The 24,751-nt window shown below is 42.4% G+C and overlaps 1 protein-coding gene across 2 annotated transcripts in view; it reads left to right on the top strand.

Moving 5' to 3' along the window:
• The first annotated feature begins 1,721 nt into the window (after positions 1–1,721).
• The window catches only part of papss1 (3'-phosphoadenosine 5'-phosphosulfate synthase 1), a 35,503-nt gene continuing 12,473 nt past the window's right edge, over positions 1,722–24,751 (top strand). For both annotated transcript variants that reach the window (XM_038278561.1, XM_038278562.1), the window contains exons 1-7: positions 1,722–1,987; positions 5,757–5,871; positions 5,961–6,196; positions 6,322–6,460; positions 12,203–12,321; positions 12,778–12,891; positions 12,966–13,077. In XM_038278561.1, the coding sequence (XP_038134489.1) occupies positions 1,928–1,987; positions 5,757–5,871; positions 5,961–6,196; positions 6,322–6,460; positions 12,203–12,321; positions 12,778–12,891; positions 12,966–13,077 (895 nt within the window). In that variant the 5' untranslated portion in view covers positions 1,722–1,927. The remainder of the gene's footprint in view (positions 1,988–5,756; positions 5,872–5,960; positions 6,197–6,321; positions 6,461–12,202; positions 12,322–12,777; positions 12,892–12,965; positions 13,078–24,751) is intronic.

Raw genomic sequence — 24,751 nt, 5'->3', positions numbered from 1 at the left:
TTTCTAAATTATAGAAATATGACAGAAGATTAACTGTATCCGAATCCTGATGAGTATATCTGCATTTTCAGTTTGAGCGGTTGGATTAGCATATCTAAAACGGGAAGTTTGTCTGACTAGATGCTTCCTTTAATTTAATCTGAAGATATTATTATTTTTCTAAAAACTTCATATAGAATTACTTCTTTTCTAATAAAAATAAAGTCTGTACGCTACAATATATGCTATATATTCTGACGCCTTTCAATCAGAACCAGCATTAAGTTCTTCATCGGTTACATTAGCTTGTCTGTTACACTGGACCACAGGGGCCAGCCTTATCCCACCATTCCTACTTACTTTTCTTGCTTTCACCACATTACCTTGGTGGACCCAGTGCAAACTTCATGCATGTAAATCATTGATGGTTCTAGACCCATTTACCAGCTGGGTGAGGGTAGGGCCAGCCTTTTATTCACGGGGCACATTACAAATACACGACACAAACAACCATGGCAATAGTTCATCATTTGATATATGAAGTGAGATACAGAACCAAAGAACCATTTGCAACTCTGGACTAACCACATATAGCAAATAAGAAGTAGGGGTGTATCAATTTATCTGCCCTGATTTCCTTAATTCTGGAAAATCTGAGGTAGATGTGAAAGCAATTTTATGATCTTATCTCTACAAACCTCTTTAAAAAAAGTCACTTTCAATACTCTAAACTTTGTTTAGATTTAAGTTATCAATGTTTTAATTGTTTCTTTTTAATTGAACAAGACAATCTAGAAACATTCAAGGTTTCTTGTGAACTTACAATCAAAATAGGCATTTTCAAGCTCTTTGGTAATTTGGTTATCTGCCATAAAACTCTAGCTATATCAATGCAACTGAAGCTAAAAGTGCAAAAGTCATCATTCATTTTTAAAATCATTGTCAAAATATTATAATCTAATTATTTTGGTTTACTCTTGTGTATACAAAATGACAAAAATAAATCTAAGTCTCTAAGTCTAAGTCTCTATAATGGAGGTCTTCAACAGGGGTCCGCATCCCCTAAGAAGTCCACGGAGGTACTGCATGGGGGTCGCGAACGTTTTGGTTGATTGGATTTTTTTTAAATATATATATTCTCCCCTGGAATTTTTTCCACTAATTGAAATAAAATCCACATTAACATAAATTCACCACACTGTAGTAAACAGTTAAATGGAGGCAGAAGATGTCTTTCAGTCATCAATGCACACATTCAGCGACACACAGGAGCTCTTTTAAATTGGGCACCGTTTCATTCACAACACCTGTCCCATCAACCAGGAATCAGAATCAGAAATATTTTAATAATCCCAGGGAGAAATTACTTTGTTATATTACTCCATATGTAATAGAGTGACTATAGGACCAGTTTGATATAGCACAATTTCAGGCGATATATATAATTAGGGGATCAGTTTGGGGGTCCTTGCCCTAGAAAACGTTGAAAAACCTTGCTTTAAAAGGTAATTAATAATAATAATAATAATAATAATAATAATAATAATAATAATAATAATAATAATAATAATAATAATAATAATAATAATAATAATAATAATAACTTTGATTTATATAGCGCCTTTCAGGACACCCAAGGTCGCTTTACAAGACGATTAGATGAGTGCTCTATTTATATGTTATATTGTCTTGCCCTACCAAGGCAAAGTTCTCTGAACTTACCGTAGAACGCGGCGGAAATGCGTCACTTTCCCACATCTGACGTGGCTGCCGAGGGGTCTACCCGGTTGAAGAAAAAATTTCCTCTGGCCTGAGTTGCTCCATTCAATGGAAAAACCCGCCTCCTGCAGTAAGGTTTACCTGTAGACAAAGTGCCAGTGCCGCTGCTCGCCCTGTTTGGGATTGAAACACCTGAACGGTTCAGTTAGTTGCTGACTTCTTATCGGTCATGGAGACTCATGGAAACTCGAACAAGAAGCAGAAGCTGAGCAACACCATTGAGAACTGGGTGAGTTCCCGGTTTTCACAACTATATTAAACAATATCTTTTATTTTATTGTTGTTGTCAGCATTATAGTGTTCGAAAACCACATTTGAACGAGCTAATAGGCTAAGTTAGCATCGTTACCGTTGCTACATGCTAAAGCTACAGGTTAGCGGTTAAACATTAGCCTCTGCTGCAAAAGGCTTTTATGCATTTACTTCTGTTGATGGTGGGAAAAGTGTCTTAGTACGGATCGAAATTGCAAAAAGAAAAAAAAAATGGGTTGAAAACATAAAAAAAGAGCATTAGATAATCTAAACATGGATGTTACTGAAAACCTCATTGAAGCTCAGGCCAGCAGTTCTACAGCACAACATTTTTAATCTGTTTGTAGTGGGAGATGGTTTTGGTTAGTCTATAAAGCCCTAACTGATATTGACAGTGTGCTCATTAGTTTATCTTTGGCTCATCTGATTTTAGAAACTGATACAAAAACAAACAAGAAGCTGTTTTATTCTTATTTTAAAATATATAAATTGAGTATAAGATATCAATTAAATTCAGTTTATTTCTATAGCACCAATTCACAACACATGTCATCTCAAGGCACTTTACAGTTCACCAGATCATCCAGTCAGATTGATTCAAAATTTTCTATCTAAGGAAAACCAGTTGATTGCATGGACTTGAAAGCAATCCCTCACACTAAGCATGCTTGTAGCGACAGTGGAGAGGAAAAACTCCCTTTTAACAGGAAGAAACCTCCAGCAGAACCAGGCTCCGTGTGTTCGGCCATCTGCTGAGGCCGACTGGGGTTCAAGGAGACAGAAGCAGAGATACAAAAAGCAGCTGTAAAAGTGGACCCAGGTCAAAAGGAATGAGTGAAATTTTGGCTACATTCACACTACAGCCTGAAGTGACCCAAATCAGTTTTTTTTCTTTTTTTTGCCCATATGCTACCTGGATCTGGTCTTTTCATGGCAGTCTGAACAACAGATCTGCTTTTTTCAATGAGACCCAGGCCTCTTGGCTATGTGGTCCTGATTCCGATATGAATCTGATCTTTTCAAATGCGACCTGTGTTTGAACAGCCAGGTCGCATTCATCCGACCTGAACATCATTAATAATCCACGAAGGTCACTATTTTGCGTCTTGCTTTGCAGAAGCGGGAAGAAAAACAACAATGGCGGACGATAATGCGGAGATAAAGCTGTATTTCTTTTTAACCATATTGAAAACATTGTGTTTTTAAGGTTGGCAAAGATGGCTAGATGCCCTCCGGCACTACCATCCATGTTTACAGGCATGCTGGCCTGTGACGTGACGTCATTGCGTGTTCTACTGCGCATGTGGGATACTTGCATTGTATGAATGCAGTTCACACAGGAGATCACATTCAAGTCGTATATATTTGGAAATGTGAACGGCAACGCAAAAAAAATCGGAATTGAGCATCAAGGCCTGCAGTGTGAAGGTAGCGTTGGAGTTAGTTACTCAAAATGAAACAAATTTGAACCACAAACTAAAAATAAATGTTTTTTTTTCTTTTCTTTTTTTTCTTAGACAGAATATGGTCATTATTTTTGCAAGAGCACCAATTTAGTTTTTTTTTTTTTAGAAATGTGAAGACTAAAAGCTTTTGTTTTTTGTTATGGTTCAAAGAAACATGAAGAAGTTTTGGCTTGAAGACTAAACAAAAAAAAAAAAAAAAAAAAACTAATTAAAAGCCAAGACTCCCTTCTAGAAAAAAAACTGCCAAGTTGCCCTGTACCATAGAGCAGCAGTGGAGAAAAGTTTATTTTATGTTAACATCATTGTTAAACGGTACTCACTGAAAATCAGTCAGAATGCTTTTTGTGAAACATTTTGGCTGAAGATTGAGACTATGTTCAAGTTGAGACACGGCCCAAACCGGTTCTAAATCTTGCTTTATGCAAACATCCTAAAGAACCAGCAGATCATCTTAATTTGACTCTTGAAGTCGTCACTGCTGTTGGGCCCTCGCTTCTCATCAGGAGCCGTTTGAACCCGAGGGGTACCTCGCCACAGTTACTCAACAACAACAGTGATCAATGATGCAATAATGATGAAAAATATAGTAATGAATCATATTAAATTAAACCGAAGAATCTAGACTACAAGCCAGCTTAAACCTTTTTAATATGTGAAAAAGACAACTAAAGGTATACTCAAATGAAATAAGTTGTAAAACATAAATGCACAGCACAATACCAACTAGAGCTGAAACAATTAATCGGCTTAATCGTGATTAATCGATGATTGAAATAATCTTCAACTAATTTAGTAATCGATTTATTGTGAACTGGAGTATAGAGCCCTTAAGCTGACAGAGTGACCTAATTTGAGCAGTAATTATATCAAAATTGTTAAAAAAATAATAGATAATGATTTTTAATTTAAGATAAACAACCTTTTTGTCTGTCAATATATCCTATCCAGAACCCCTCAAGTGGAAAATCTTAGTTTCATCTGGTTTAATTTAGTAAAAAATCTCTTTAAGGAACATTTGGCCATCAGATTATTTATCGATTAATCGAAAAAAATTATTGGCAGACGAATCGATTTGCAAAATAATCGTTAGTTGCAGCCCTGATATCAACCGATGAATATAATTTCTGTCTCCACAGCAACAATCAAACCACAACAGAATATACATCAAATGAAAGCAGACACTCAGTAGAATGGAGTCATGTGCTTCACTTTCCTCTAAACCAAAGTATTCTCTATTATAATCTCTATCGGAACAAAAAGCAAAACCTTTAGAGGGACCCTTACAGGTCTCAAGCATCCAGAAATAGCCTCATCACACCAACAATCCAGGTGCCTGACAAGGCTAACAGACTGCCTTCAGCTGGCTCTGATTGGCTGAAACTACTGTCCATCTTTCCTGACTAGATTTAGATACGTTCTACTGCTTCTTAAGTTTTGATTAAAGTATGATTCGTCAAAATCAACCATTTTGTTGGTTGAGTGGGAATGAATTTTCTAATTGTTGTCCAAAACTTTTGGATTCAACTCTAGAAATGGATGAAAGAAATTTGCAGATGGGACTAACTGTGCCAAAATGGTTACCTTGGAAACCTCGTCTGAAACACATCTGTAATTCTGTTTAGCTTGACTTTAGCAGAGGAGGTCTTTGCAAAAACAATGTCAACATATTGTACTTTAGTTTCAAATATAGTAATGACTTCCTAAGAGCATAATTTAAAGAGTCGCTGATGCTGAAAATTGTTTTTATTTCCAGGCAAGGCGTTAAATTTAGCTATGCCATCTTCATTTACTTTTCATCAGTAACACTTATACTCATTTTACACATCTCCATAAATCTCACAAGGGTTTTCTTTAATTTGACACCAAATCTATTAAATTAAACCTTGTGTTTGTAGATATTTCACATGCCTTTAATTTCTAGAGAAATGTCTTTAAGTCAGTTAAACATCTACTGGATTTTAAAATGCAATTCCATCAAGTCTCTTTTCCAGGTAATGTTGTTTCTGCACTAAATCATTACAAACACTAATAAAAAGTAACATGAGAAGTGGGCGTTGAGCCTAGTTGGAAGGAATCCATTCAACATGTCAGACTGTCTTCCAGAATTTGCATCCATAGCACTGTAACTGCAGTATCCTAACAAATATTGCAAGTGAGCTGCTCTTTGTTGGTCTAGTCCTGCAGAATGATTCCACTTCCTGTTTTCAGTTTGTTTGACTTGTTTGCTTTGTTTTGTATTTACTTTTAATCACAAATGAACAAAAAAAATCTCAATTTAAGGGAATGCAACGTGCAACTAATGTCACCTACCAAGCTCACCACGTCAGCCGAAACAAGCGGGGGCAGGTTGTGGGAACGCGTGGAGGCTTCAGAGGTTGCACCGTTTGGCTGACCGGTAGGAGAAAATAAATAAGCAAACAATACGGCCGATTGGAAACTTTTTGAGCCTTGCTACACTCCTACTGTGCTCCTCTACCTGTGCAGGTCTGTCTGGTGCGGGGAAGACCACGGTCAGCATGGCGCTGGAGGAATACCTCGTCTGTCACGGTATCCCCTGCTACACTCTGGATGGGGACAACATCCGCCAGGGGCTGAACAAAAACCTGGGTTTCAGCCCCGAGGACCGCGAGGAGAACATCAGGCGCATTGCTGAGGTGGCGCGGCTTTTTGCAGATGCAGGTCTGGTTTGCATCGCAAGCTTTATTTCCCCTTACAGCAGGGTGAGTAAACAAAGCTTCACCGTTTGAGAGAGGAAAGCAAACACACTTCTCTCACTAACTGAATCTCATTGTTCAATTCTGGTAATAAATATATGTTTCTGCATCTGTTTTTATTTCCCCGACAGGATCGCCTGAATGCCAGGAAGATCCACGAAGCTGCAGGGTTACCGTTCTTCGAGGTTTTTGTGGATGCGCCGCTGGACGTCTGTGAGCAGAGGGACGTTAAGGGGCTGTACAAGAAGGCCAGAGCAGGAGAGATAAGAGGTGCAGCATCAGCTTTCTTTCAGTTTAACCCATTAAATCATAATTCCACTGAAAACACTGTAGCTAAAGAGGAAACAAGGATGATCTCAGTAACTTGGACAAAATAAAAAAAAACAAACATCTGTTTGATAAGTTGTATGTCTGTAACGGCCGGTTTGTCAAACCTGTAGGGTTTATTTTCTTAATATCAAACCTTGCTGTAGTTCCTGGCTGTGGATTTGTTTCACATGGTGAATGAAGCAGCATGATTAAGCATTTCTGAGAATTTCATCAGTCTGAACATCTGCTTATTAGCCAGACCATATGCTATAGTTTAAACCAAGGGTAACCAATTAAAAATGAGCGGAGTCCGAATTAGGAAAATCAACAACCAGTAAAGGTCCGAAGACATTTTTAATTATAATCTGGTACTTTAAACAGATTTTAACACTGAAATAAAATGACCTTTTAAATAAAAAATAGAAAAAATTTAAAATTTTTCCACTTTAAAATCTAAACCGTTTTTTGAAGTAGAGAACAACAATCATTCAGTTTGGTATATAGACAATTTTCTGATTCGCATATTTAATAAAACACCTGAACTGACTGTTATTTCTTTTCTTTCTCTTTTATGCTTTAATGAGAGCAGTGGGCTTTAAGCTGCCCTGCAAGGCTTTAAACCTGGGTTTGAATGGAGACTAAGCCATTCTAAAGCACAAATCAAGGTGCTCATTCTGAGCCTGGATCCATATTTATTTTTGATTCTGTTCATGGTAGAGAATCCTGCTTCACAGCAGTAGGTTGAGCCAAACATTCTCTAAATGTGCAGAATCATCTTTGAGCACCATTTCACTTTTCTTTTACCAGTTCACCGCAGTTCTTCCAGCAGTCCACACTCTCTCTGCTCTCTTTTTCTCATCATCTTCTCCTTCCTTCCCATCGCCCGGCTTGCCACAGGTTTGCCTGCTGTGTCTAAAAGTAGCAGCAGCAGCAACCCAGACTGACAGCAGCTCATTGGATAATTAGCCTCAGGTGTAGCCTGGTCCTGGACGCTCCAGAGGGCTTTAACATATTAACAGGAGAAGCGGTGCAAGTGAAGTTGGACACTGTCGTCGAATAACATGCAGTAATTTATAAATGTTTTAAATGAGGTTGGGTCTGGATTAGCCAGTAAGTGGGTCCGGATCCCAGTCCGCTAATCCGTGACCTCTGGTTCAAACTATTACTTCAATTCAGCTCAGTTCAAAAAATACTTTATTAATCTCAAAGCAAACATAAATGCTGCAGTAACTAATTTTTTTTTTTTTTTTAACTGGTTGTTGTAGGTGTTGATAGCCGTAGACAGGAAGGATCTTCTGTAGTGGCCTGTGTTCCACCGCATCTATTGTTTAACAGACTGATGAAGAGGATGCTCACTGTTGTCCGCGATGTTCTTCACTTTAGGCAAAATTCTACTTTGTGAAATAATCTCCAGAGGTTCTAGAGGACTACATAGTAGTTCATTAATCAGTTAGATTCAGATTGTTGGGGGTGGATTTAGGTTTTTTTATTCAACCTTTTTTTTTTTTCCATGATTGTGAAGCACGTATGAGCAATACAGGTAAACATCGTGGCTAGAGCCAGGTCTTTTAATCAGCGGGCCGATTTTAGCGTCTGGCTCATTAATCGGCATCGGCCAAAATTAGCAGATATAAAAGTGATATTTTTATTGCAAACACCCTGTTAGGGCGCAATAAGGAGAACAGATATTTTTTATCTGCACTAGTTTTGGGGAACTCTTAGCATTTTAGCTCTGTGTAAATTAGCTCTTTGTGAAATAGTATTAGGTGGTGGTGGAGCTCATAAATTCAGAAGTTAATATTTTAACTGAGCACATTTCTAAAAGGCTCCACCTCATGCATATGGTTGTAATCCTGTTTGGATGTTTTGAAAGCTGCAGAATTTCTACTTAAGTCTAGTTTAGTTCCTTGTATCGGGCCCAGCTGAAATCTGTGCATTTAATCTCTTTATAGATATGGCTCAAACTCAGAGAACCTCATGCTTCAAGTGATTTCCTAGCATCTTTTTGTTCCTTTTGTTTCATTAGAAGCATGTGGTTTTCCAACCTGGTCGTTTGTTAAGTCGGCTAAAACAAATAGCAGGAAGAACAACGCTTCTTGCAAAACAGAGGAGAAAACAAAGAGACACAAAAACATTGTAATTCCATATGTCAGGAATGTCTGAGCAATTCCAAACACAACATACCGGTGAATGTTACACCCAAAAACACACTCAGACAAAAACTGGCTCAGCCTAGAACCAATGCATCTGATTTTCTATTCAGTTTATTGATTTTATGCGTTGTATAATAGGATGAAATATATTATAATAATTATGAAAAAGAATCAGATCCTTCAAAATGAGGACTATCCCTGAAAATCTTGACATCTAGTCAACATATCTCATGGCATTTAGCATAAAGCTAGAGACTACATGACAGGGTTAGAAGTTTCTGACAGATTCTTGCTTCTTTCCACGTTTTTTACCCATGTTTTATTTCCCGTCGGAAGAAACTGGAAGAAATGGTTTCTACCTGAAAAAACTTGGAAGGTCAAATTTACTGGGAAGTTTGTTTCTTTTGGTGAATATTTTGCCTTCAGCAGGCCCAAATCCAGTAATAACCTTGAGATTGGTTCTATATCTATAAACCAGGGTGATTTGGGGGCATGAATAGCAGAAGAAATTAAAGAAAGAAAGCCTGCTGGTGGAATCAGCGTATAAATGAAAGCGCTTTCCTACCGTGTGAGCAATAGTTATTCATTCATCTAGATTTGTATTACATACATGTCATAGATTATATGAATTCTTAATCTGTGTCACTGTATTCTCATAAATAATTCTTCTTATGTAACCTAATTGGTAAAGTGAGTTGACTTTCCGATGGAATTATCCCAGTTCTCCATAATATGATCTATTACCAGGACTTTCTTCCTGTTTCTTCCACTTGTCCAGAAGGAACAGGAGAAGAAACCCAACCTTGCTACGTGTGATAATAGCATACGTAGCACTTAAAAGCCATTTATTTTCTGCAATTCTGAGCACCTTGTACTTGGTTTAATTCTGGTTCTGCTAATTGACCTTTAAGTGATTTTGTTGTACATGGCTCTGTCATAACTTTTTACTTCCCCTTTGGTAGTAAAATCTATTAAGGCTACAGAACCTGCAGCATTAAGGCCAATTTATGCTTCTGACTAGGTGTGTAAATAATAATCGTTTTGTATCGATGCATCGATCCAACAGCCGACGATCCGATGCATCGACACGTCCGCAAGAGAATCGAATCATGTTTTTTTTTTATTATTTTTTTTTTCTCCTCCGGCCTATTTTTATCCATTTGCTCTTGGGCGTAATTCTCCCTCCCGTGCTGCGGTGGCGCTAAACCTATTTCGCCCTCCTACATCGCTTCCTGGTTATACTCTTACAGCAGTGTGTTGCAGTAAGCTTGACACAGACATTTTTGATTTATGCCCAATATTGAAGCGTTGTCTGTGCTACACACTGTGGGTCTAGATACGGCCGAGGCGGCGAGGAAGTGGGGACGAGTTTAGTCCGACGACGGAGGGACATGAGGGCCAAAAAGAGCGGAGATCCAGGTGGAAAAAAGGGTCCCAGCATTCTTGTGCACCTCGCTCTTCTAGCGGGTCAAACTTCACGAGTTGTTTTCCGCAGTTTCGGTCATAAAAACAAAACAAGCCGGCCTTCTGTCTGCAGCACTGTTTGCGGTCAGCTACAAATTGAGAGAGGTGCAGCGGAGCGTCTGTGGAGGGGGCGGGACGTCTGGAGCTGAGGTATTGCATTGCACTGATTATGTGCAGTATTTTTGCAGTATTTTTTAATGCAACTTTTCTACTTCTGTTATTTGCTGTTGTTTCTAAAAAAAACAATGAATAGCGATATTACAGCTTTCATTGATTTATTTCAAACTTGAAACTTTGTTTAGCCTGTAAGGTGTAGAAAAAAAAATAAAAAAATTAACCGATTAATCGAATTGAGTCGAATCGTATCGTGGTGTATTCTTGAGTATCGAAAATAATTAAATAATTGAATCATTGGGTCAGGAAATCGATACTGAATCGAATCGCCATGATGGATGTGATTTACACCCCTACTTCCGACGCATGGCCTCTCGTCAAATCTGTCTCTGTTCGCGACTACACACCCCCAAACAGAGTTTCTGCAACCGTCGTCCCGCACCACAAAAAAAACCCTGACTAAGCGTCGGCCGGTCCAAACCTGCACAGACCTCAAGCGGAAGTGTGCAGACAAAAAGCAGCTGTGATTGGTCCTTGGTATGCCTTTCTGGCTGTCTGTGTGGTAGCCCTTCTCGGTTTGGTGCCGGGGTGCGCCATTTTTCAAAAACCAAGGAAGAACTACAATGGACAACTACAACGAAAGGTAAATCAGGTTACCCTCCAGGTTAGGAAGTACAATCCGTCTCACTGCTGTGTGTCCCTAGAAATTCTAGACCGACGGTGCAGAAGCATGTCAGCAAAACTGTTTCACAACCAGACACAAGTGACATTTGATGTGTGCGGTTTCAGATAATCTGCCCTTTACGGTAATATTATAATCTAACTGTTGGGATCATGAGGGAGTAATACCTACTGTGCTTCACCATAATGTTACAGCGCAGTCTTCAAACTAAAGGCAGTCAGACTGTGTCATCTGAGTTTTCAGTTTTAACTTAAATAGTAGCTGATCACTTTCTTAATCACATTTGCCTTCCTGAGGATCTCATAGACATCGTTTTAGGTATTTAACAGCCAACGGACATCTTTATTTTCTTAACCATGTATATATATTTTTATGTTCTTGCCTTTTTGAAGCACTTTAGTCATTTTTATCTAAGAGGTGCTAATTGCAGAAAAAAAAAGACATGCTAACTTTCTGAAGGAGGATCAAATCTGCATATTTCCGGGCTGAGCAGAACCCATCTGGAACATTATGGTTCAACATGAAGATGCAGACGGAGCTCCCCGCCAACTTCTTCAAAGCACAAAATATTAGGCTCTCGTGTGAAGCAGTGATGTTTCTTATCTGTTTTTGGGTTGGAGAATGGCTGCTTTCATGAAGTGTGTTTAGTTTATAATGATTTCTAAATTCTTGTTTGAATCTGGTTTCAGTTTGTGGTTCGCTGGTAAAATATTTGCATATCTGAACGTGTTGATGCTCCCACATCCCAGAGCAGATATCAGAAGTAAAGGATGATGATCAGGGTGTGAACTCAAAAGCTGTCTGGAACTTTTCTTTTAAATGGGCTCATTTTTTAAATTAATTTATTTTTTGTTCATGCAATTATCACACATCTTTAAACCAATACAAATGTTTTCCTGTCCTAAACTTTATTCAGGAGTCTAAACTTCAGCTGTTTTGAAACCTTGGGTTAATTTTTCCTGTCATCTTGCTGTTTCTTTCCATAAAAGCTCATTCTTAAGTGAGATCTTTTTATTTTTTCCACTTAAAATATGAACAGAATGAACAAAAAAAATTAACATTTGAATCTGGAAAAAATAGCACCCTAAATATTTGCTGTGAAACTACATTTTAACATGATGTTTACCCCTTATCTGATTTAATTCTCCAAATGACCAGGTTATCAGTACAGTTTTTTGTATGAAATTCAGGGACACAATTTCCTTTAAAAAGCCTTGAAGAAAAAAAAAATCAACATCTTTAAGTGATTTATCTGATCAGCTCTACAATCGTTGTCGTTTTCTCTCTCAGGTTTCACCGGCATCGACTCCGAGTACGAGAAGCCTGAAGCTCCAGAGCTGGTGCTGAAGACTGACTCGTGCAACGTGAACGAGTGCATTCAGCAGCTGGTGGACCTGCTTCAGGAGCGGGTGAGGAGCTTGTTCTTTATTCTCTTAGAAGGTTCCTGCACCTTTTGTTAGAGAAACTGCAAGTGTGGAGATGGGAACGGTTGCTTTACCTGCTTATTTTTCTATATAAACAGTTTTTTTCATGCAGGCCGTGTTGAATCAAGTTATGTTTCCCAACAAGCTCTCTTAAGATGTACATTAAACCTTTCCATTTATTTGGTTTTATTTAAAATTATGGGATTTCTCTGAAAATCTGAATGTAATTACTGATCTTCCTTTAATGTAAATCAGTAGAAAAATGGCCAAACGTCTTTGGCTTAAACCATCAAATATTGCAATTTACATTTTTGGCCAGTAGTTGTCAGAGAGGAACCATACTTTCATTTCTTCTAAACCCAAAACATTTCAGTTTCCATTATGAATATCCCAAACTTTCTGCATTCTGCAGGTTGCGTCACAATAATTTTTTTTGTTTAGGACATCGTTCCTGTTGATGCCTCCTATGAAGTGAAAGAGCTCTATGTCCAGGAGAATAAACTGGACCTGGCCAAGGCCGACGCAGAGACTCTTCCTGCAGTTCAGATCGGAAAGGTGATCTTTTTGTAGTCCGTCTTAATCTTTAGCATGCATGTTGGATTCTGACCAGCTGTATGTTTGCTCCTCAGCTGGACATGCAGTGGGTGCAGGTGCTGGCTGAAGGCTGGGCCACACCTCTGAATGGCTTTATGAGAGAGAGGGAGTTTCTGCAGTGTCTTCACTTCGACTGTCTACTGGATGGTAAGAGGACCTACTTTTCCATATAATAAACAGCCACTAGATGGAGTCGATTGCATAAAGAATCAGTACATATGAAATATTAGAAATCCTCATTTGTCTTTTAAAATATAGAAAATGATCTCAGTATTTCCCAGGCTTCAATTGCTGATGTAGGTTCTCAGTCATCCAGGTCATAGTCATTCCATAAAAATTAAAAAAAATATCCACTGGACTTGGTTTCCAAGATTTGAAGACGTTTCGCCGCCTCTCCAGGAAGCTTTCTCAATTCAAATGTCTGAATCCGCAGTGAGTTTGAGTCCTATATAGACAAAGCCTTGTATCGCTTGGAAACATGCAAATGGTAACCGATGAATGGGGGTTTGGTTCCATCGTTAGCCTGTAATATCAGGCTAATGACAGGTTTCAGATATATGCCTAATAAACACTCAAGAGAGCGTGCACAAGCCCATTTCCCGCTTTGTTTAAAAGTTAATGTTTGCATCGCTCATACAAGCTTACTTTCCAAAAGATTTGCAATCTTTCCACTATGTCAGACTCACCACCGCTAAGTGAAAATGGGGACGAGCACGTAAACATATCACCAGAATGATTGACAATTTGGAGGACCACTTATTTTGATGATCCACCCAGAAAAAGATCATCCTGCACTATACCTTTTAGAATGAACAGTGCACAATGAACCTTGTGGACAGAGGTTGCATTACATCCCTGAAAGAAGTTTTTCTAAGCAGACACCAGTTAATCGGATGGAACAAATTTTAATTTAATTGTCTCACACTTAGTAAAATGCCCTTAGTAGAACAGACAGCTTACCCTTCACTAAGATTGTTTGGTTAACAAAGGGAACTATTTTAAAACTATTACATAAGAACTAAAATGTAAAAGTAGCCTTGTTTTACTCTTTACTTACCCAACAGAGCCCCGCCCTCAAGCAAATGATTCGCTTTCCAATTTAACTTAATGGAAATAAAGTTTTAGGAAATTAATCTAATGTTGCAGCATAAAAAAAGGCAATAGGAAATCTGACGTCTGCTTCCTTTCCCCTCCTGGAGTGCCGTTTGTGTTAATCAATGGATCCGTTTCTTGCAGACCTTAAGGCTGTGGGTGAATAATCCCCAATGCAAATGTTTCTCTTGGCATCCTTTCTTCTTCTTTTATTTCTGTCACTGTTTTACAATTACTGCTCCTCTCAGCCCTGAACAAGAACAGGTTTAATTAAATGTATAGAATAGTTTGCTGTGACCTTTGGTAGCTTTGTGTCATATTGAATGTTTTATATATATATATATATATATATATATATATATATATATATATATATATATATATATATATATATATATATATATATATATATATATATATATATATATATATATTATCCAGAAGTTGTGAAATGTATTTTTTATGCTTAAAAATGTTTTTATTTTGTAGAAAGTGGAGCTATGGATTAAGGAAAAAGGTTGGAATAATCACAGGGTAGGGTGTTAGCTTTATATTGTTTTTCATGAAAAATAGCCCCAAAATGGAGAAAAGTCTTATTTAGTTCGGTGAAAACAATTCACCGTTCTTCAAAAGGCTTCATGGGTTCTGAACCTGGGCTAATCTGGTCCTTTAGGTCACTTGCTACTTTGACCCTACCATCCATCCAGCTCAGTGTCTGAACCCGTGTCACCTAAGCATGGCTTGAATCGGTCATTTGGATTATTCCCTTTTCTTCTCGACAAAATAAGCCCAGTAATAAATAAGATGAAGATAACCAGATCCGCGCTGTGATTGGCTGGTAGTCGTTGATGACGATGAGAGGAGTGTGAACCTAAAGTAAACTTGTATGTCTGTCCTGTAGAGGTTCTGCAATTTTATTTCCGCTTATTTCTCATATTGAATTGAGAAATAAATAGGGTTGAGAAAAGTGAGGAAAACCATCTCAGAGATCCGTCTGACCCTCTTCCTCTGTGTGGTTTATGTTCTCGGATCTTTTTTTTTTTTAATTATTCTTTTCAAGGGAAATCTGCAACAGCTTATTGTTGTTGCAGATGTTGGTTTCACACAGCTGTTGTGTTTCGCTGCCAAACACTTCAGCTTATTCAGACTTTATTAACTTGTAGTGCTACATGGAGAGAACATTGCTAAGAGAGAGAACATTGCTGACTGGGTTTTCATCATGATTTATTGACTAAAAGAATGGATCAGAAACCACTTTCTATTGCGGTGGGAATTCTGATGTCCAAAAAGTGAATTAAAACAGAAACAAAATAAATAAAATATTACAACAGCTCAACTTCAGGAGTAGTTGTTTTTATCTTAATCCAGGCTCTCAGAAGACACCTCAAAGCCTTCATCTAGAGGTCTTCTGCTTTCCTTGGTGGGTTTTATCGATAAAGTTTCCAACTTTTTGATGTTGCAACCTCAGAGAGTAGAACATTATTGTGAAGCAGGAGAAAAGTTATGCATGATGATCTTTTTCTTCTTATTTTACTCCGAGGCTCTTAAAACCCAGAAAACTGCATCACAAGGAGGAATCCAACAAGTGGGGAGTTTATTTAAAATGGTTAATGATTTGCAACATATTAAAACTATCAACTTTTTTGATTTATTTTTAATTTTTTTGCATTAACAGCTTTTTTTTTTTCTTTCTATCTTCTGATGATAAAATGACAAGGAATAAGCATTTCTTTTTGTTTTCACACATATAGTAATAATATGAACACCAGTAGACAAACTTTCAATCTCCCAAGGTTTGTTCTCTGTTTTAGAAACAGAAATGTATTAATATTTATAAATAGAAAGTCTTTAGTTTCCTGTTAGTTGTGAAGGGATGGAGAGGAAAAACCTTTTATTGATCAACACTGTATACTGTCCTGCCTTTTTTCCAGTTTCTTTTCATTCCAAGTATTTGACAGCAAACTGAATAAACATACAAGCCTGCTGGTTTACCAAACAGAAATCTACTTTCAACCTTCTGTTGGTTGCTTCTGTTGTAGCACACTGTAAGTCCTTCACTATACACAGGTTTTCCGCTGGTCATTAGAAGTCATTAAATTATATTTTTTTAAATGAAGGCCTTAATTGGCTAAACAATAAAGACAATTTCTTCAGATATATTATATCAGATATAACTGGTTCTGTGTGTTTCCGTGGAACTGCTTCCAGTTGATCGTAAAAGCCATATGTTTGGAAAAGAAGCTAGAGGCGGAGAAAAAGCTAGAGAATTGGAGAATACAAATTTCCATAAAAGTGGCTGGAAAACGAGGAATCCGGGACATGGCTGCAGCCTGTCGATGGTAAAAATGACGAAGGATTTTGCCGTGATTTATTTATATGAAAACCGTTCGGTTCGACTGTCTCTGTTCGATTCGCGTGTGTTGCGTTCGGTTCATGCGCTGCTCCGTTTTCTTAGGCGAAGCGTTTACACTCCAGAGCAGAAGGTGGCGGTACTGCGACCAAAGCCAACCACCAGTAGTAAACAAGAAGAAGAAGAAGCGAAGCAGCGTAGCCGGGTGTAGCAGAAAAAAATCTGTTGTTGTGGAGAAGTGTGTGGGTATGGCGAGTGGGAAAGAACAGGAGTTGGAAGACGCGCCAGCAGCACTTTATAGGTCTGCTGTATGGGAGCGCTTTGCATTTAGAGTGACCTACGATGACGGCGGAAAAAATCCTAAGAGCATTACAAAGTAATTCTGTATAAACCCTGATACAATTAGAGGAGGGGTCCAGAGGGCTGCTTTATTTAACAGTAAAGTGATCAAGATATGGTTTCTATGAAATTGTAATGGTCAAATTTATTTATTTTTTAAACATTTTCTTACCATCATTAGTTTGTAGTTAAGTGAAACCTAAACTTTTTTTCTTGTATGTAGATGTAGTGGGATGCTAAATGTCCAGCGTTTTTCTTGAAATCTTCCATATCTCTATGTTAAACTGGTTTCTGCTAACTGTTGAAAGAGCCTGAAACTTAAAAGGAAATTTCTAATGGATTTTGAGCTGTAGAAAATGATTTACCAAATTTTTTTTAAGTTATGATGGTTTCCTTTGACATGTAATGTTTTTAGATGCAAAAAACCAAAGCGATCCAAGAATCAGAGCCAGTTAGAGGCGCATTGGTGTTTTCAATTTCAAGTTGGAACTTGTGATTTCCGACTTCGTGGGCAGAGAAATCAGCTGGAACATTGGTCCTTAAACCCATAAAGTTTAAAATCTGCTCATATCTCTCTGGCAAATGATAAACCGTTTGGTTCCAACAAATGATTGAGTACAGAACTCTGACTCTTTGAGCGGGTTTGGTTTTCCCAGAGAAAAAATGAAAACCACCTCTTATTTCACTCCATTAGTGCTGCTTGTTTGTTGAAGGGTTCAGTTTGAAATATTATTTCATGCATTTCCTTTGTTCAGCACCACCAACTACACACTAGGAGTGTGTCGATTTACACTATAATTTATCACAGAGCAGTGAGAACTTGTACTTGGCAAACTGTAATTACCGGATAGGTTTCTTCCCCTATAGATTGGTCCAGGAGCACACAGCTCAGCATTGAACCTGGACAGATAACTGATTAAGTGAAACGGCAGTCCTCTCTGCAGCTGGTCTGTAGAGGGATGATCTAAATGGCCTCTAAACAATAAGCTCTACCACTGGAGAACAGTTATTTGTCACCTTCGTATTCTTTAACAGCGCCTCCAGACACCGCCTGGTGGTACAGACCAATAGTCGGCTTGTGGCGATTGATGCTCTGGCATTAATTAATTGATTTTGTACTCTACATGTGCCGAGTCTGATGGAGGTTGCGTCATGGAGGTGTTTTCGTTGTTTTTTTTTTCTGATGTCAATGTACCTATGTGATGGAGCGCCACTAAGCGTCCATCCCAGACTCTTAAGTATCCGTGCTTCCTCTGGCCCAGGGGAGCGCGGTGCCGGGAGCGCGCGCACGGGGAGAAAGCTCTCCCACGCGAGTGCGCTGCCCGGCAAACAGCTGTGTGCAGGCCCGCACCTCTGTCCCGCGGTCCTGCACAGTCCCAACGAACATTCCCCCCCCGTCTGAACCGGTCATCGTGCGCGTCTGAGGGTGCACACTCGGCGCCGAGTTCCACAAACACTCACCTCTCATCTCTGCTTCAGTCCTGCTGTTCCTGGTTAAGGGGCCAAACCGGAGCACTTCCGCGTCACGCTGGAAATAGCGCAGAGTGGCGCGCTTTGCCAGTCACGTGACGAAGGACTCAACCATTTTGGGTGTTTTGTTTTGTATTTTTATATTGTTTATGTTCCTGACATTTTGAACATTGTATGGAGTTATTTTGGTTAATTTTTAGTTTCTATGCAGGAAACTGAGTTTTGAGTTTTGTTATTTAGTTGTTTTGTTTTTATCCTTAAAAACCCCTTAATTTGTATTTTGGTTTACCCGGGGGAGGGGCTAAAGGGGTATTTAAAGGGGAGCTAAGCTCATTTGAATGAGAGTACTAAACCGATGGTAGTGTTGGCTGTCCAAGTAAGTTGTCCTGTAAATAATCCTGTAAATACTTGTTTTGTTTTCTCGCTTCACTGTAAATACCGGCACTGTTTCACTATTTCCACCTGGGGAGCAATAAAAGAAAAAAGCACAAACAATATTTTTTTCGGCTGGGCCATCATTTTTTGTATTTTTGCAACGAACCCGTGACATTTGGTGTCAGGAGTGGGATGGCCAGTCGACGGAAGCACCCTACAGTGAAGCGTACAGGGCTGCGCTCACAAAAAGTGAAGCAGGACTTACCTGTGGACGATGGAGGCTGGGCAACTGAAGATGAGGAAGGTGGCGCTGCTGCCTCAATCACGCAGCCTGCACCAAGTACAAGTGAGGAGCTTGTGGAGGTCATGAGGACATTTTTGAAAGGACAGGAGCGGAGGGACGAGGGGTTTTTGGCGGAGCTGAGAGGGCTTCGGGCCACCTTCCCAGCCCCACAATGGTCTGTTCCTGTGTCTGGACCTGCATCACCACCCGAGGAGTCAACACAGAGTCTCCGGGTGGACCTCCCCACGCCAGCTCCTCGGCAGCGCCGTGGTTTCTCCGAGGAGCCCCCAAGGATCAGCATGGAGAGAGCTGAACCCTCCAGACATGAGGGCCGGCTCTACGGCGACCCCAAGATCCCTCAATATGTCTCAGGGGAGGACATTGAAAACTACCTGCTACGCTTTGAGCGCATCGCAAGAACTTGGGGTTGGCCAGAAGGTGAGTGGGCATGTCGGCTGGTGCCCTTACTCACCGGGAAGGCGTTGGAAGCGTACACAGCCATGGATGAGGAGTTGGCGCACTCCTACCCAGACTTGAAAGCTGCACTGCTGATCAAGTTTGATGTTTCACCGGAGACCTACAGGCAGCAGTTCAGGTCCATGTCTGTGCCACCTGGAGAGAGCTCGACCGAGACCTACCACCGTCTGAAGGGGCTGTACCGGCGCTGGATCCGGCCGGAGCAACACTCCAAGGAGCAGATCGGGGAGCAGATTATCCTGGAGCAGCTTCTTCGCGTCCTCCCGGCAGACGTTCGCACCTGGGTGAAGGAGCATGAGCCGACAGAGGGGCTAGCCGCAGCCAAGCTCGCGCTGCAGTACCGCAACGCACGGAGGGGAGGCCCTGCTGCTTACCAGGATGTTCGTCAGCCGTCGTCGCAACCCAGAGCCAGCTTCCACCCACCTAGAGATCCCGGGCCTGCACCCAGCCAACATGGTCCTGGTAAGGAGCTCATCTGTTTTTATTGTCAGCAGTCAGGACACAAAGCTGCCCTGTGCCCAATCAGAAAGGCTAAGCTTACCGGGGCGTGTTACACCCCACGGGCTGAGGACATGCAAGGGGTAGGGAGAAAACAGTGGTTCAAAGAGGTGTGCATTAATGGGGAACCTGTGACTGCTCTGGTGGACTCAGGGAGCTTCATGACTCTTGTGCGGAGGGACATTGTGCCAACGGGCTTGTTGGATTACAGTAAGCAGGAGGACATTTGTTGTATACACGGGGACAGACATTCTTACCCCACGGCGGACATGACGGTGATGGTGGATGACCAACCATATTTACTTACTGTGGGGGTGGTGGAGAAGTTACCGGTAGCCGCTATCTTAGGCTGGGACTTACCTGTACTCCTGGATTTATTGCGGGAGGAGGGGGCTGAGGAGAGTGACTGTGACAAGGGTTTGGCTGGTCCTGTGTTAACCCGGGCTCAGTTCCGGGCAGGGGAGGCACCCAGTACAAAGCAGCAGACGGAGCCGGAGCCTGAACCTTTTTCCAAATTGGACAGTGACCTGTTTGAGGGGGGTAAAAAGGGTCCAAGGAAACCACGTAGCCAGCGGAGGTTCGAAAGGGGCCTGAAGTCAAGGGAGCCAGTCTGTCAGGGGCTGGACAAAGACTTGTGGGAGGTACCTGGGGACATTGGGGCTGTGCAGAGATGGGATGAGACTCTGAAACCAGTGTTTGCCAAAATGGTTGGGGGGCTGGACAGTGCCAAGGGGAACAGAGAGAGCTATGTTATCGATGACAAGAATGTTCTGTATTTAGTGTCAGACGGTGTCAAGCGCCTCGTTGTTCCCTCGTCTTGCCGCCAAAGGATCATGCACTTGGCTCACACCTTGCCTTGGGCTGGTCATTTGGGTCGCAACAAAACATACATGCGCATCGCTTCCCGTTTCTATTGGCCCTCCATGTACTCTGATGTTCAAACTTACTGCAAAACCTGTCCCACCTGTCAAAAAACCTGCTTTGTCCGCCAATCTGACCGTGCTTGCCTCCAACCTCTACCTGTCATCTCCAACCCATTCCGGCGCATAGCCATGGACATTGTGGGCCCGCTCGTGCGAAGTAGTGGGGGCTACCAGTACATCCTGGTGATCTCAGACTACGCAACACGGTACCCCGAGGCATTCCCCTTGCGCACCGTCACTGCCCCTGCTGTGCTGCGTTGTCTTGTGCAACTTTTTTCCAGGGTCGGTGTGCCGGATGAGATCGTGACGGACCAGGGGACCAACTTCACTTCCCGACTCATGCTGCTCTTCCACCGCCAGCTGGGGATCTCGGCGATCAAGACCACTCCGTATCACCCGCAGACGGACGGCTTGTTCGAGCGGTTTAACCAGACCCTGAAGAAGATGCTGCAGAAGTTCGTGGACGACACTGGGCGTGACTGGGACCAGTGGCTGCCCTTTGTGCTGTTCGCCTACCGAGAGGTGCCGCAGGCATCCACCGGATTCTCCCCGTTCGAGCTGCTGTATGGCTGGGACGTCCAGGGCCCATTGGACTTGCTGCTGAAGGTCTGGGAGGCTCCCACCACGGCTACCAGTGATCGGAGTGTGGTGCAGTTCGTGCTGGAGATGAGAGAGCGCCTGGCCAAGTATCGGGAGGAGGCTGAGGTCAACCTGCGAGAGGCCCAGCAGACACAGAAGGCCTGGTACGACAGACAGGCCAGACATCGAGAGCTCCAGCCTGGCCAGAGGGTCCTGCTCTTGCTGCCATCCTCCACCAGCAAGCTGTTGGCCAAGTGGCAGGGTCCGTACACTGTCCTGAGGAAGATGGGCCCTGTTACTTACGAAATACACCACCCTGACAAGAAGAAAGCCAAACAGACTTACCACGTCAACCTACTGAAAGAGTGGAGAGAGGCCGTCCCAGTCTCTGCTCCTGTGTTGTCTCCCTCTCGTGGCTGAGGTCGACAGCGAGGGTGACGAGGAGCTGCCTCTTGTTGACCTCCACCAGCCGCCTCCACCCACTCTCGACCATCTCTCTATCACCCAGTCAAGCCAGCTCAACGAGGTCTTCCGGGGGGTCTCCAAGCTGTTTGCTGCCAACCCGGGGAGGACTGTCTTGATCGAGCACGTCATCCGCCTGAAGGACAAGGGGCCCATTCGCCAGCGGTCCTACCGGGTCCCTCAGCATCTGGTGGCGCAGCTACTGAAGGAGGTGGAGGAGATGCAGCGCCTGGGGGTGATCGAGCCGTCAACGTCCGAGTGGTGCAGCCCAGTGGTCATCGTGGTGAAGAAGGATGGGTCGCTCCGCATCTGCATCGACTTCCGGAAGCTCAACGCCCTGTCGGAGTTCGACGCCTACCCGATGCCCCGGATCGACGACCTACTGGAGAAGATCGGCCGGGCCCGGTTCATCACCACCCTCGATCTCTGCAAGGGCTACTGGCAGGTGCCTCTGGAGCCGTCCTGTCGTCCCTACACGGCGTTCCAGACCCCTGCAGGATTGTTCCAGTTTACGGTGATGCCGTTTGGTCTCCATGGGGCCCCCGCAACCTTTCAGAGGCTAATGGACCGTGTTTTACAGGGTTGCGGTGACTGCAGTGCTGCTTACCTGGACGATGTAGTAATCTTCAGCGACACTTGGGAGCAGCACTTGCAGCATCTGGAGAGGGTCCTTGGCAAGATCGAGCAGGCGGGACTGACGCTGAATCCTGCCAAGTGTCAGTGGGCCAAGGAGGAGGCGCAATACCTTGGCTATCGGCTGGGTCGAGGTGAGGTCCGTCCGCAGGTCGACAAGGTGGAGGCGATCCGCAGCTGCCCACGGCCTCGCACAAAGAAGGAGGTGAGGTCCTTCTTGGGTTTGGCCGGCTGGTATCGGAGGTCCGTGCCACAGTTTGCCACCATCGCCTCTCCTTTGACCGCACTGACGGAAAAGGCTCAGCGGAACCCTGTCGTCTGGAGTGAGGACTGTGAGACCGCCTTCCAGACCCTCAAGACCTGTCTCTGCTTGTCGCCGGTGCTGCGGAGTCCGGACTTCAATCAGCGGTTCTTGGTCCAGACCGACGCCTCCGCAGTGGGTCTCGGGGCTGTCCTGGCACAGGGAGACCCAGGAGAAGAACGCCCTGTGCTGTACCTAAGCCGCAAGCTGCTTCCCCGAGAGACCAGGTACTCAACTGTAGAGAAGGAGGGCCTGGCCATCAAGTGGGCTCTGGAGAGCCTGAGATATTACCTTCTGGGGAGAGAGTTCGACCTGGAGACCGACCATCGTGCCCTGATATGGATGAACTCTATGAAGGATCACAACAGTCGACTCACCCGCTGGTATCTCGCTCTCCAACCCTTCCGATGCCAAATCCGCCATCGGGCGGGGAAAACTAATATTGTGGCAGATTATCTCTCCAGGTTGCCGCACGTCGTCAACCTCGGGGAGGAGACGGATAATGTGATGGAGCGCCACTAAGCGTCCATCCCAGACTCTTAAGTATCCGTGCTTCCTCTGGCCCAGGGGAGCGCGGTGCCGGGAGCGCACGCACGGGGAGAAAGCTCTCCCACGTCAGTGCGCTGCCCGGCAAACAGCTGTGTGCAGGCCCGCACCTCTGTCCCGCGGTCCTGCACAGTCCCAACGAACATTCCCCCCCCGTCTGAACCGGTCATCGCGCGCGTCTGAGGGTGCACACTCGGCGCCGAGTTCCACAAACACTCACCTCTCATCTCTGCTTCAGTCCTGCTGTTCCTGGTTAAGGGGCAAAACCGGAGCACTTCCGCGTCACGCTGGAAATAGCGCAGAGTGGCGCGCTTTGCCAGTCACGTGACGAAGGACTCAACCATTTTGGGTGTTTTGTTTTGTATTTTTATATTGTTTATGTTCCTGACATTTTGAACATTGTATGGAGTTATTTTGGTTAATTTTTAGTTTCTATGCAGGAAACTGAGTTTTGAGTTTTGTTATTTAGTTGTTTTGTTTTTATCCTTAAAAACCCCTTAATTTGTATTTTGGTTTACCCGGGGGAGGGGCTAAAGGGGTATTTAAAGGGGAGCTAAGCTCATTTGAAGGGGGAGTACTAAACCGATGGTAGTGTTGGCTATCCAAGTAAGTTGTCCTGTAAATAATCCTGTAAATACTTGTTTTGTTTTCTCGCTTCACTGTAAATACCGGCACTGTTTCACTATTTCCACCTGGGGAGCAATAAAAGAAAAAAGCACAAACAATATTTTTTTCGGCTGGGCCATCATTTTTTGTATTTTTGCAACGAACCCGTGACAACCTAAAAAGCTGTAATAGCCGCATTTTTCTCTCTCCTAAAACTGTTTTGTAAAAACCAGCATTTGCTTAAAGTTTTCTGTTTAAATCTTATTGGTTGGATATCTGTCATAGTCCAATGTCCCAAAGTGGTACCCCAGATTTAAAACATAACTCCACCATTCTGAAAAAAGCTACTAAGAGACCCTGAGAAATGGGCAAAGTTTTTCAGCTAGTTTAGCCTAGCTTAGAATATCCATATTGAAGCATAGATGGTAAGCAAAGGGACGCCTACAGGTTAGTTTGAGGTGGAGGATTTTCCACACTCCTCGTCACCAGAGTTGGAGAGAGGCTGAAATGGAACACCTGTATCAGGATGTAGTCTTTAGGGACATTTAACTGAAATATCTACTGTTTAAACCTAGAGGGCAGTGCTAAGACTGTTGCTACATTAAAAAAAGCATCCCATAAGTCCAGTGTATACTGTCTTATACAGGGGTCTTCAACCTTTTCCAGGCCAAGAACCCCCAAACTGATGGCGAGATGGAGCAGGGACCTGCTAATTATATATATTGTATTAAATAGTGTTATATCAAACTGGTTCTATAGTCACTCTATTAAAGATTGAGTAATGTAATGAAATTAATTTCTCCCTTGGATTATTAAAGTATTTCTGATTGTGATTCCTGGTTGATGGGACAGGTGTTGTGAATGAAACGGTGCCCAGCTTGAAAGAG

This window comes from Cyprinodon tularosa, unplaced genomic scaffold (genome assembly GCF_016077235.1).
Source record: "Cyprinodon tularosa strain WSP-4 unplaced genomic scaffold, ASM1607723v1 ctg142, whole genome shotgun sequence".
Lineage (NCBI taxonomy): Eukaryota > Metazoa > Chordata > Actinopteri > Cyprinodontiformes > Cyprinodontidae > Cyprinodon > Cyprinodon tularosa.
The sequence above is the reverse complement of the archived record's forward strand: the minus strand, read 5'-3'. Positions and strand labels throughout refer to the sequence as shown.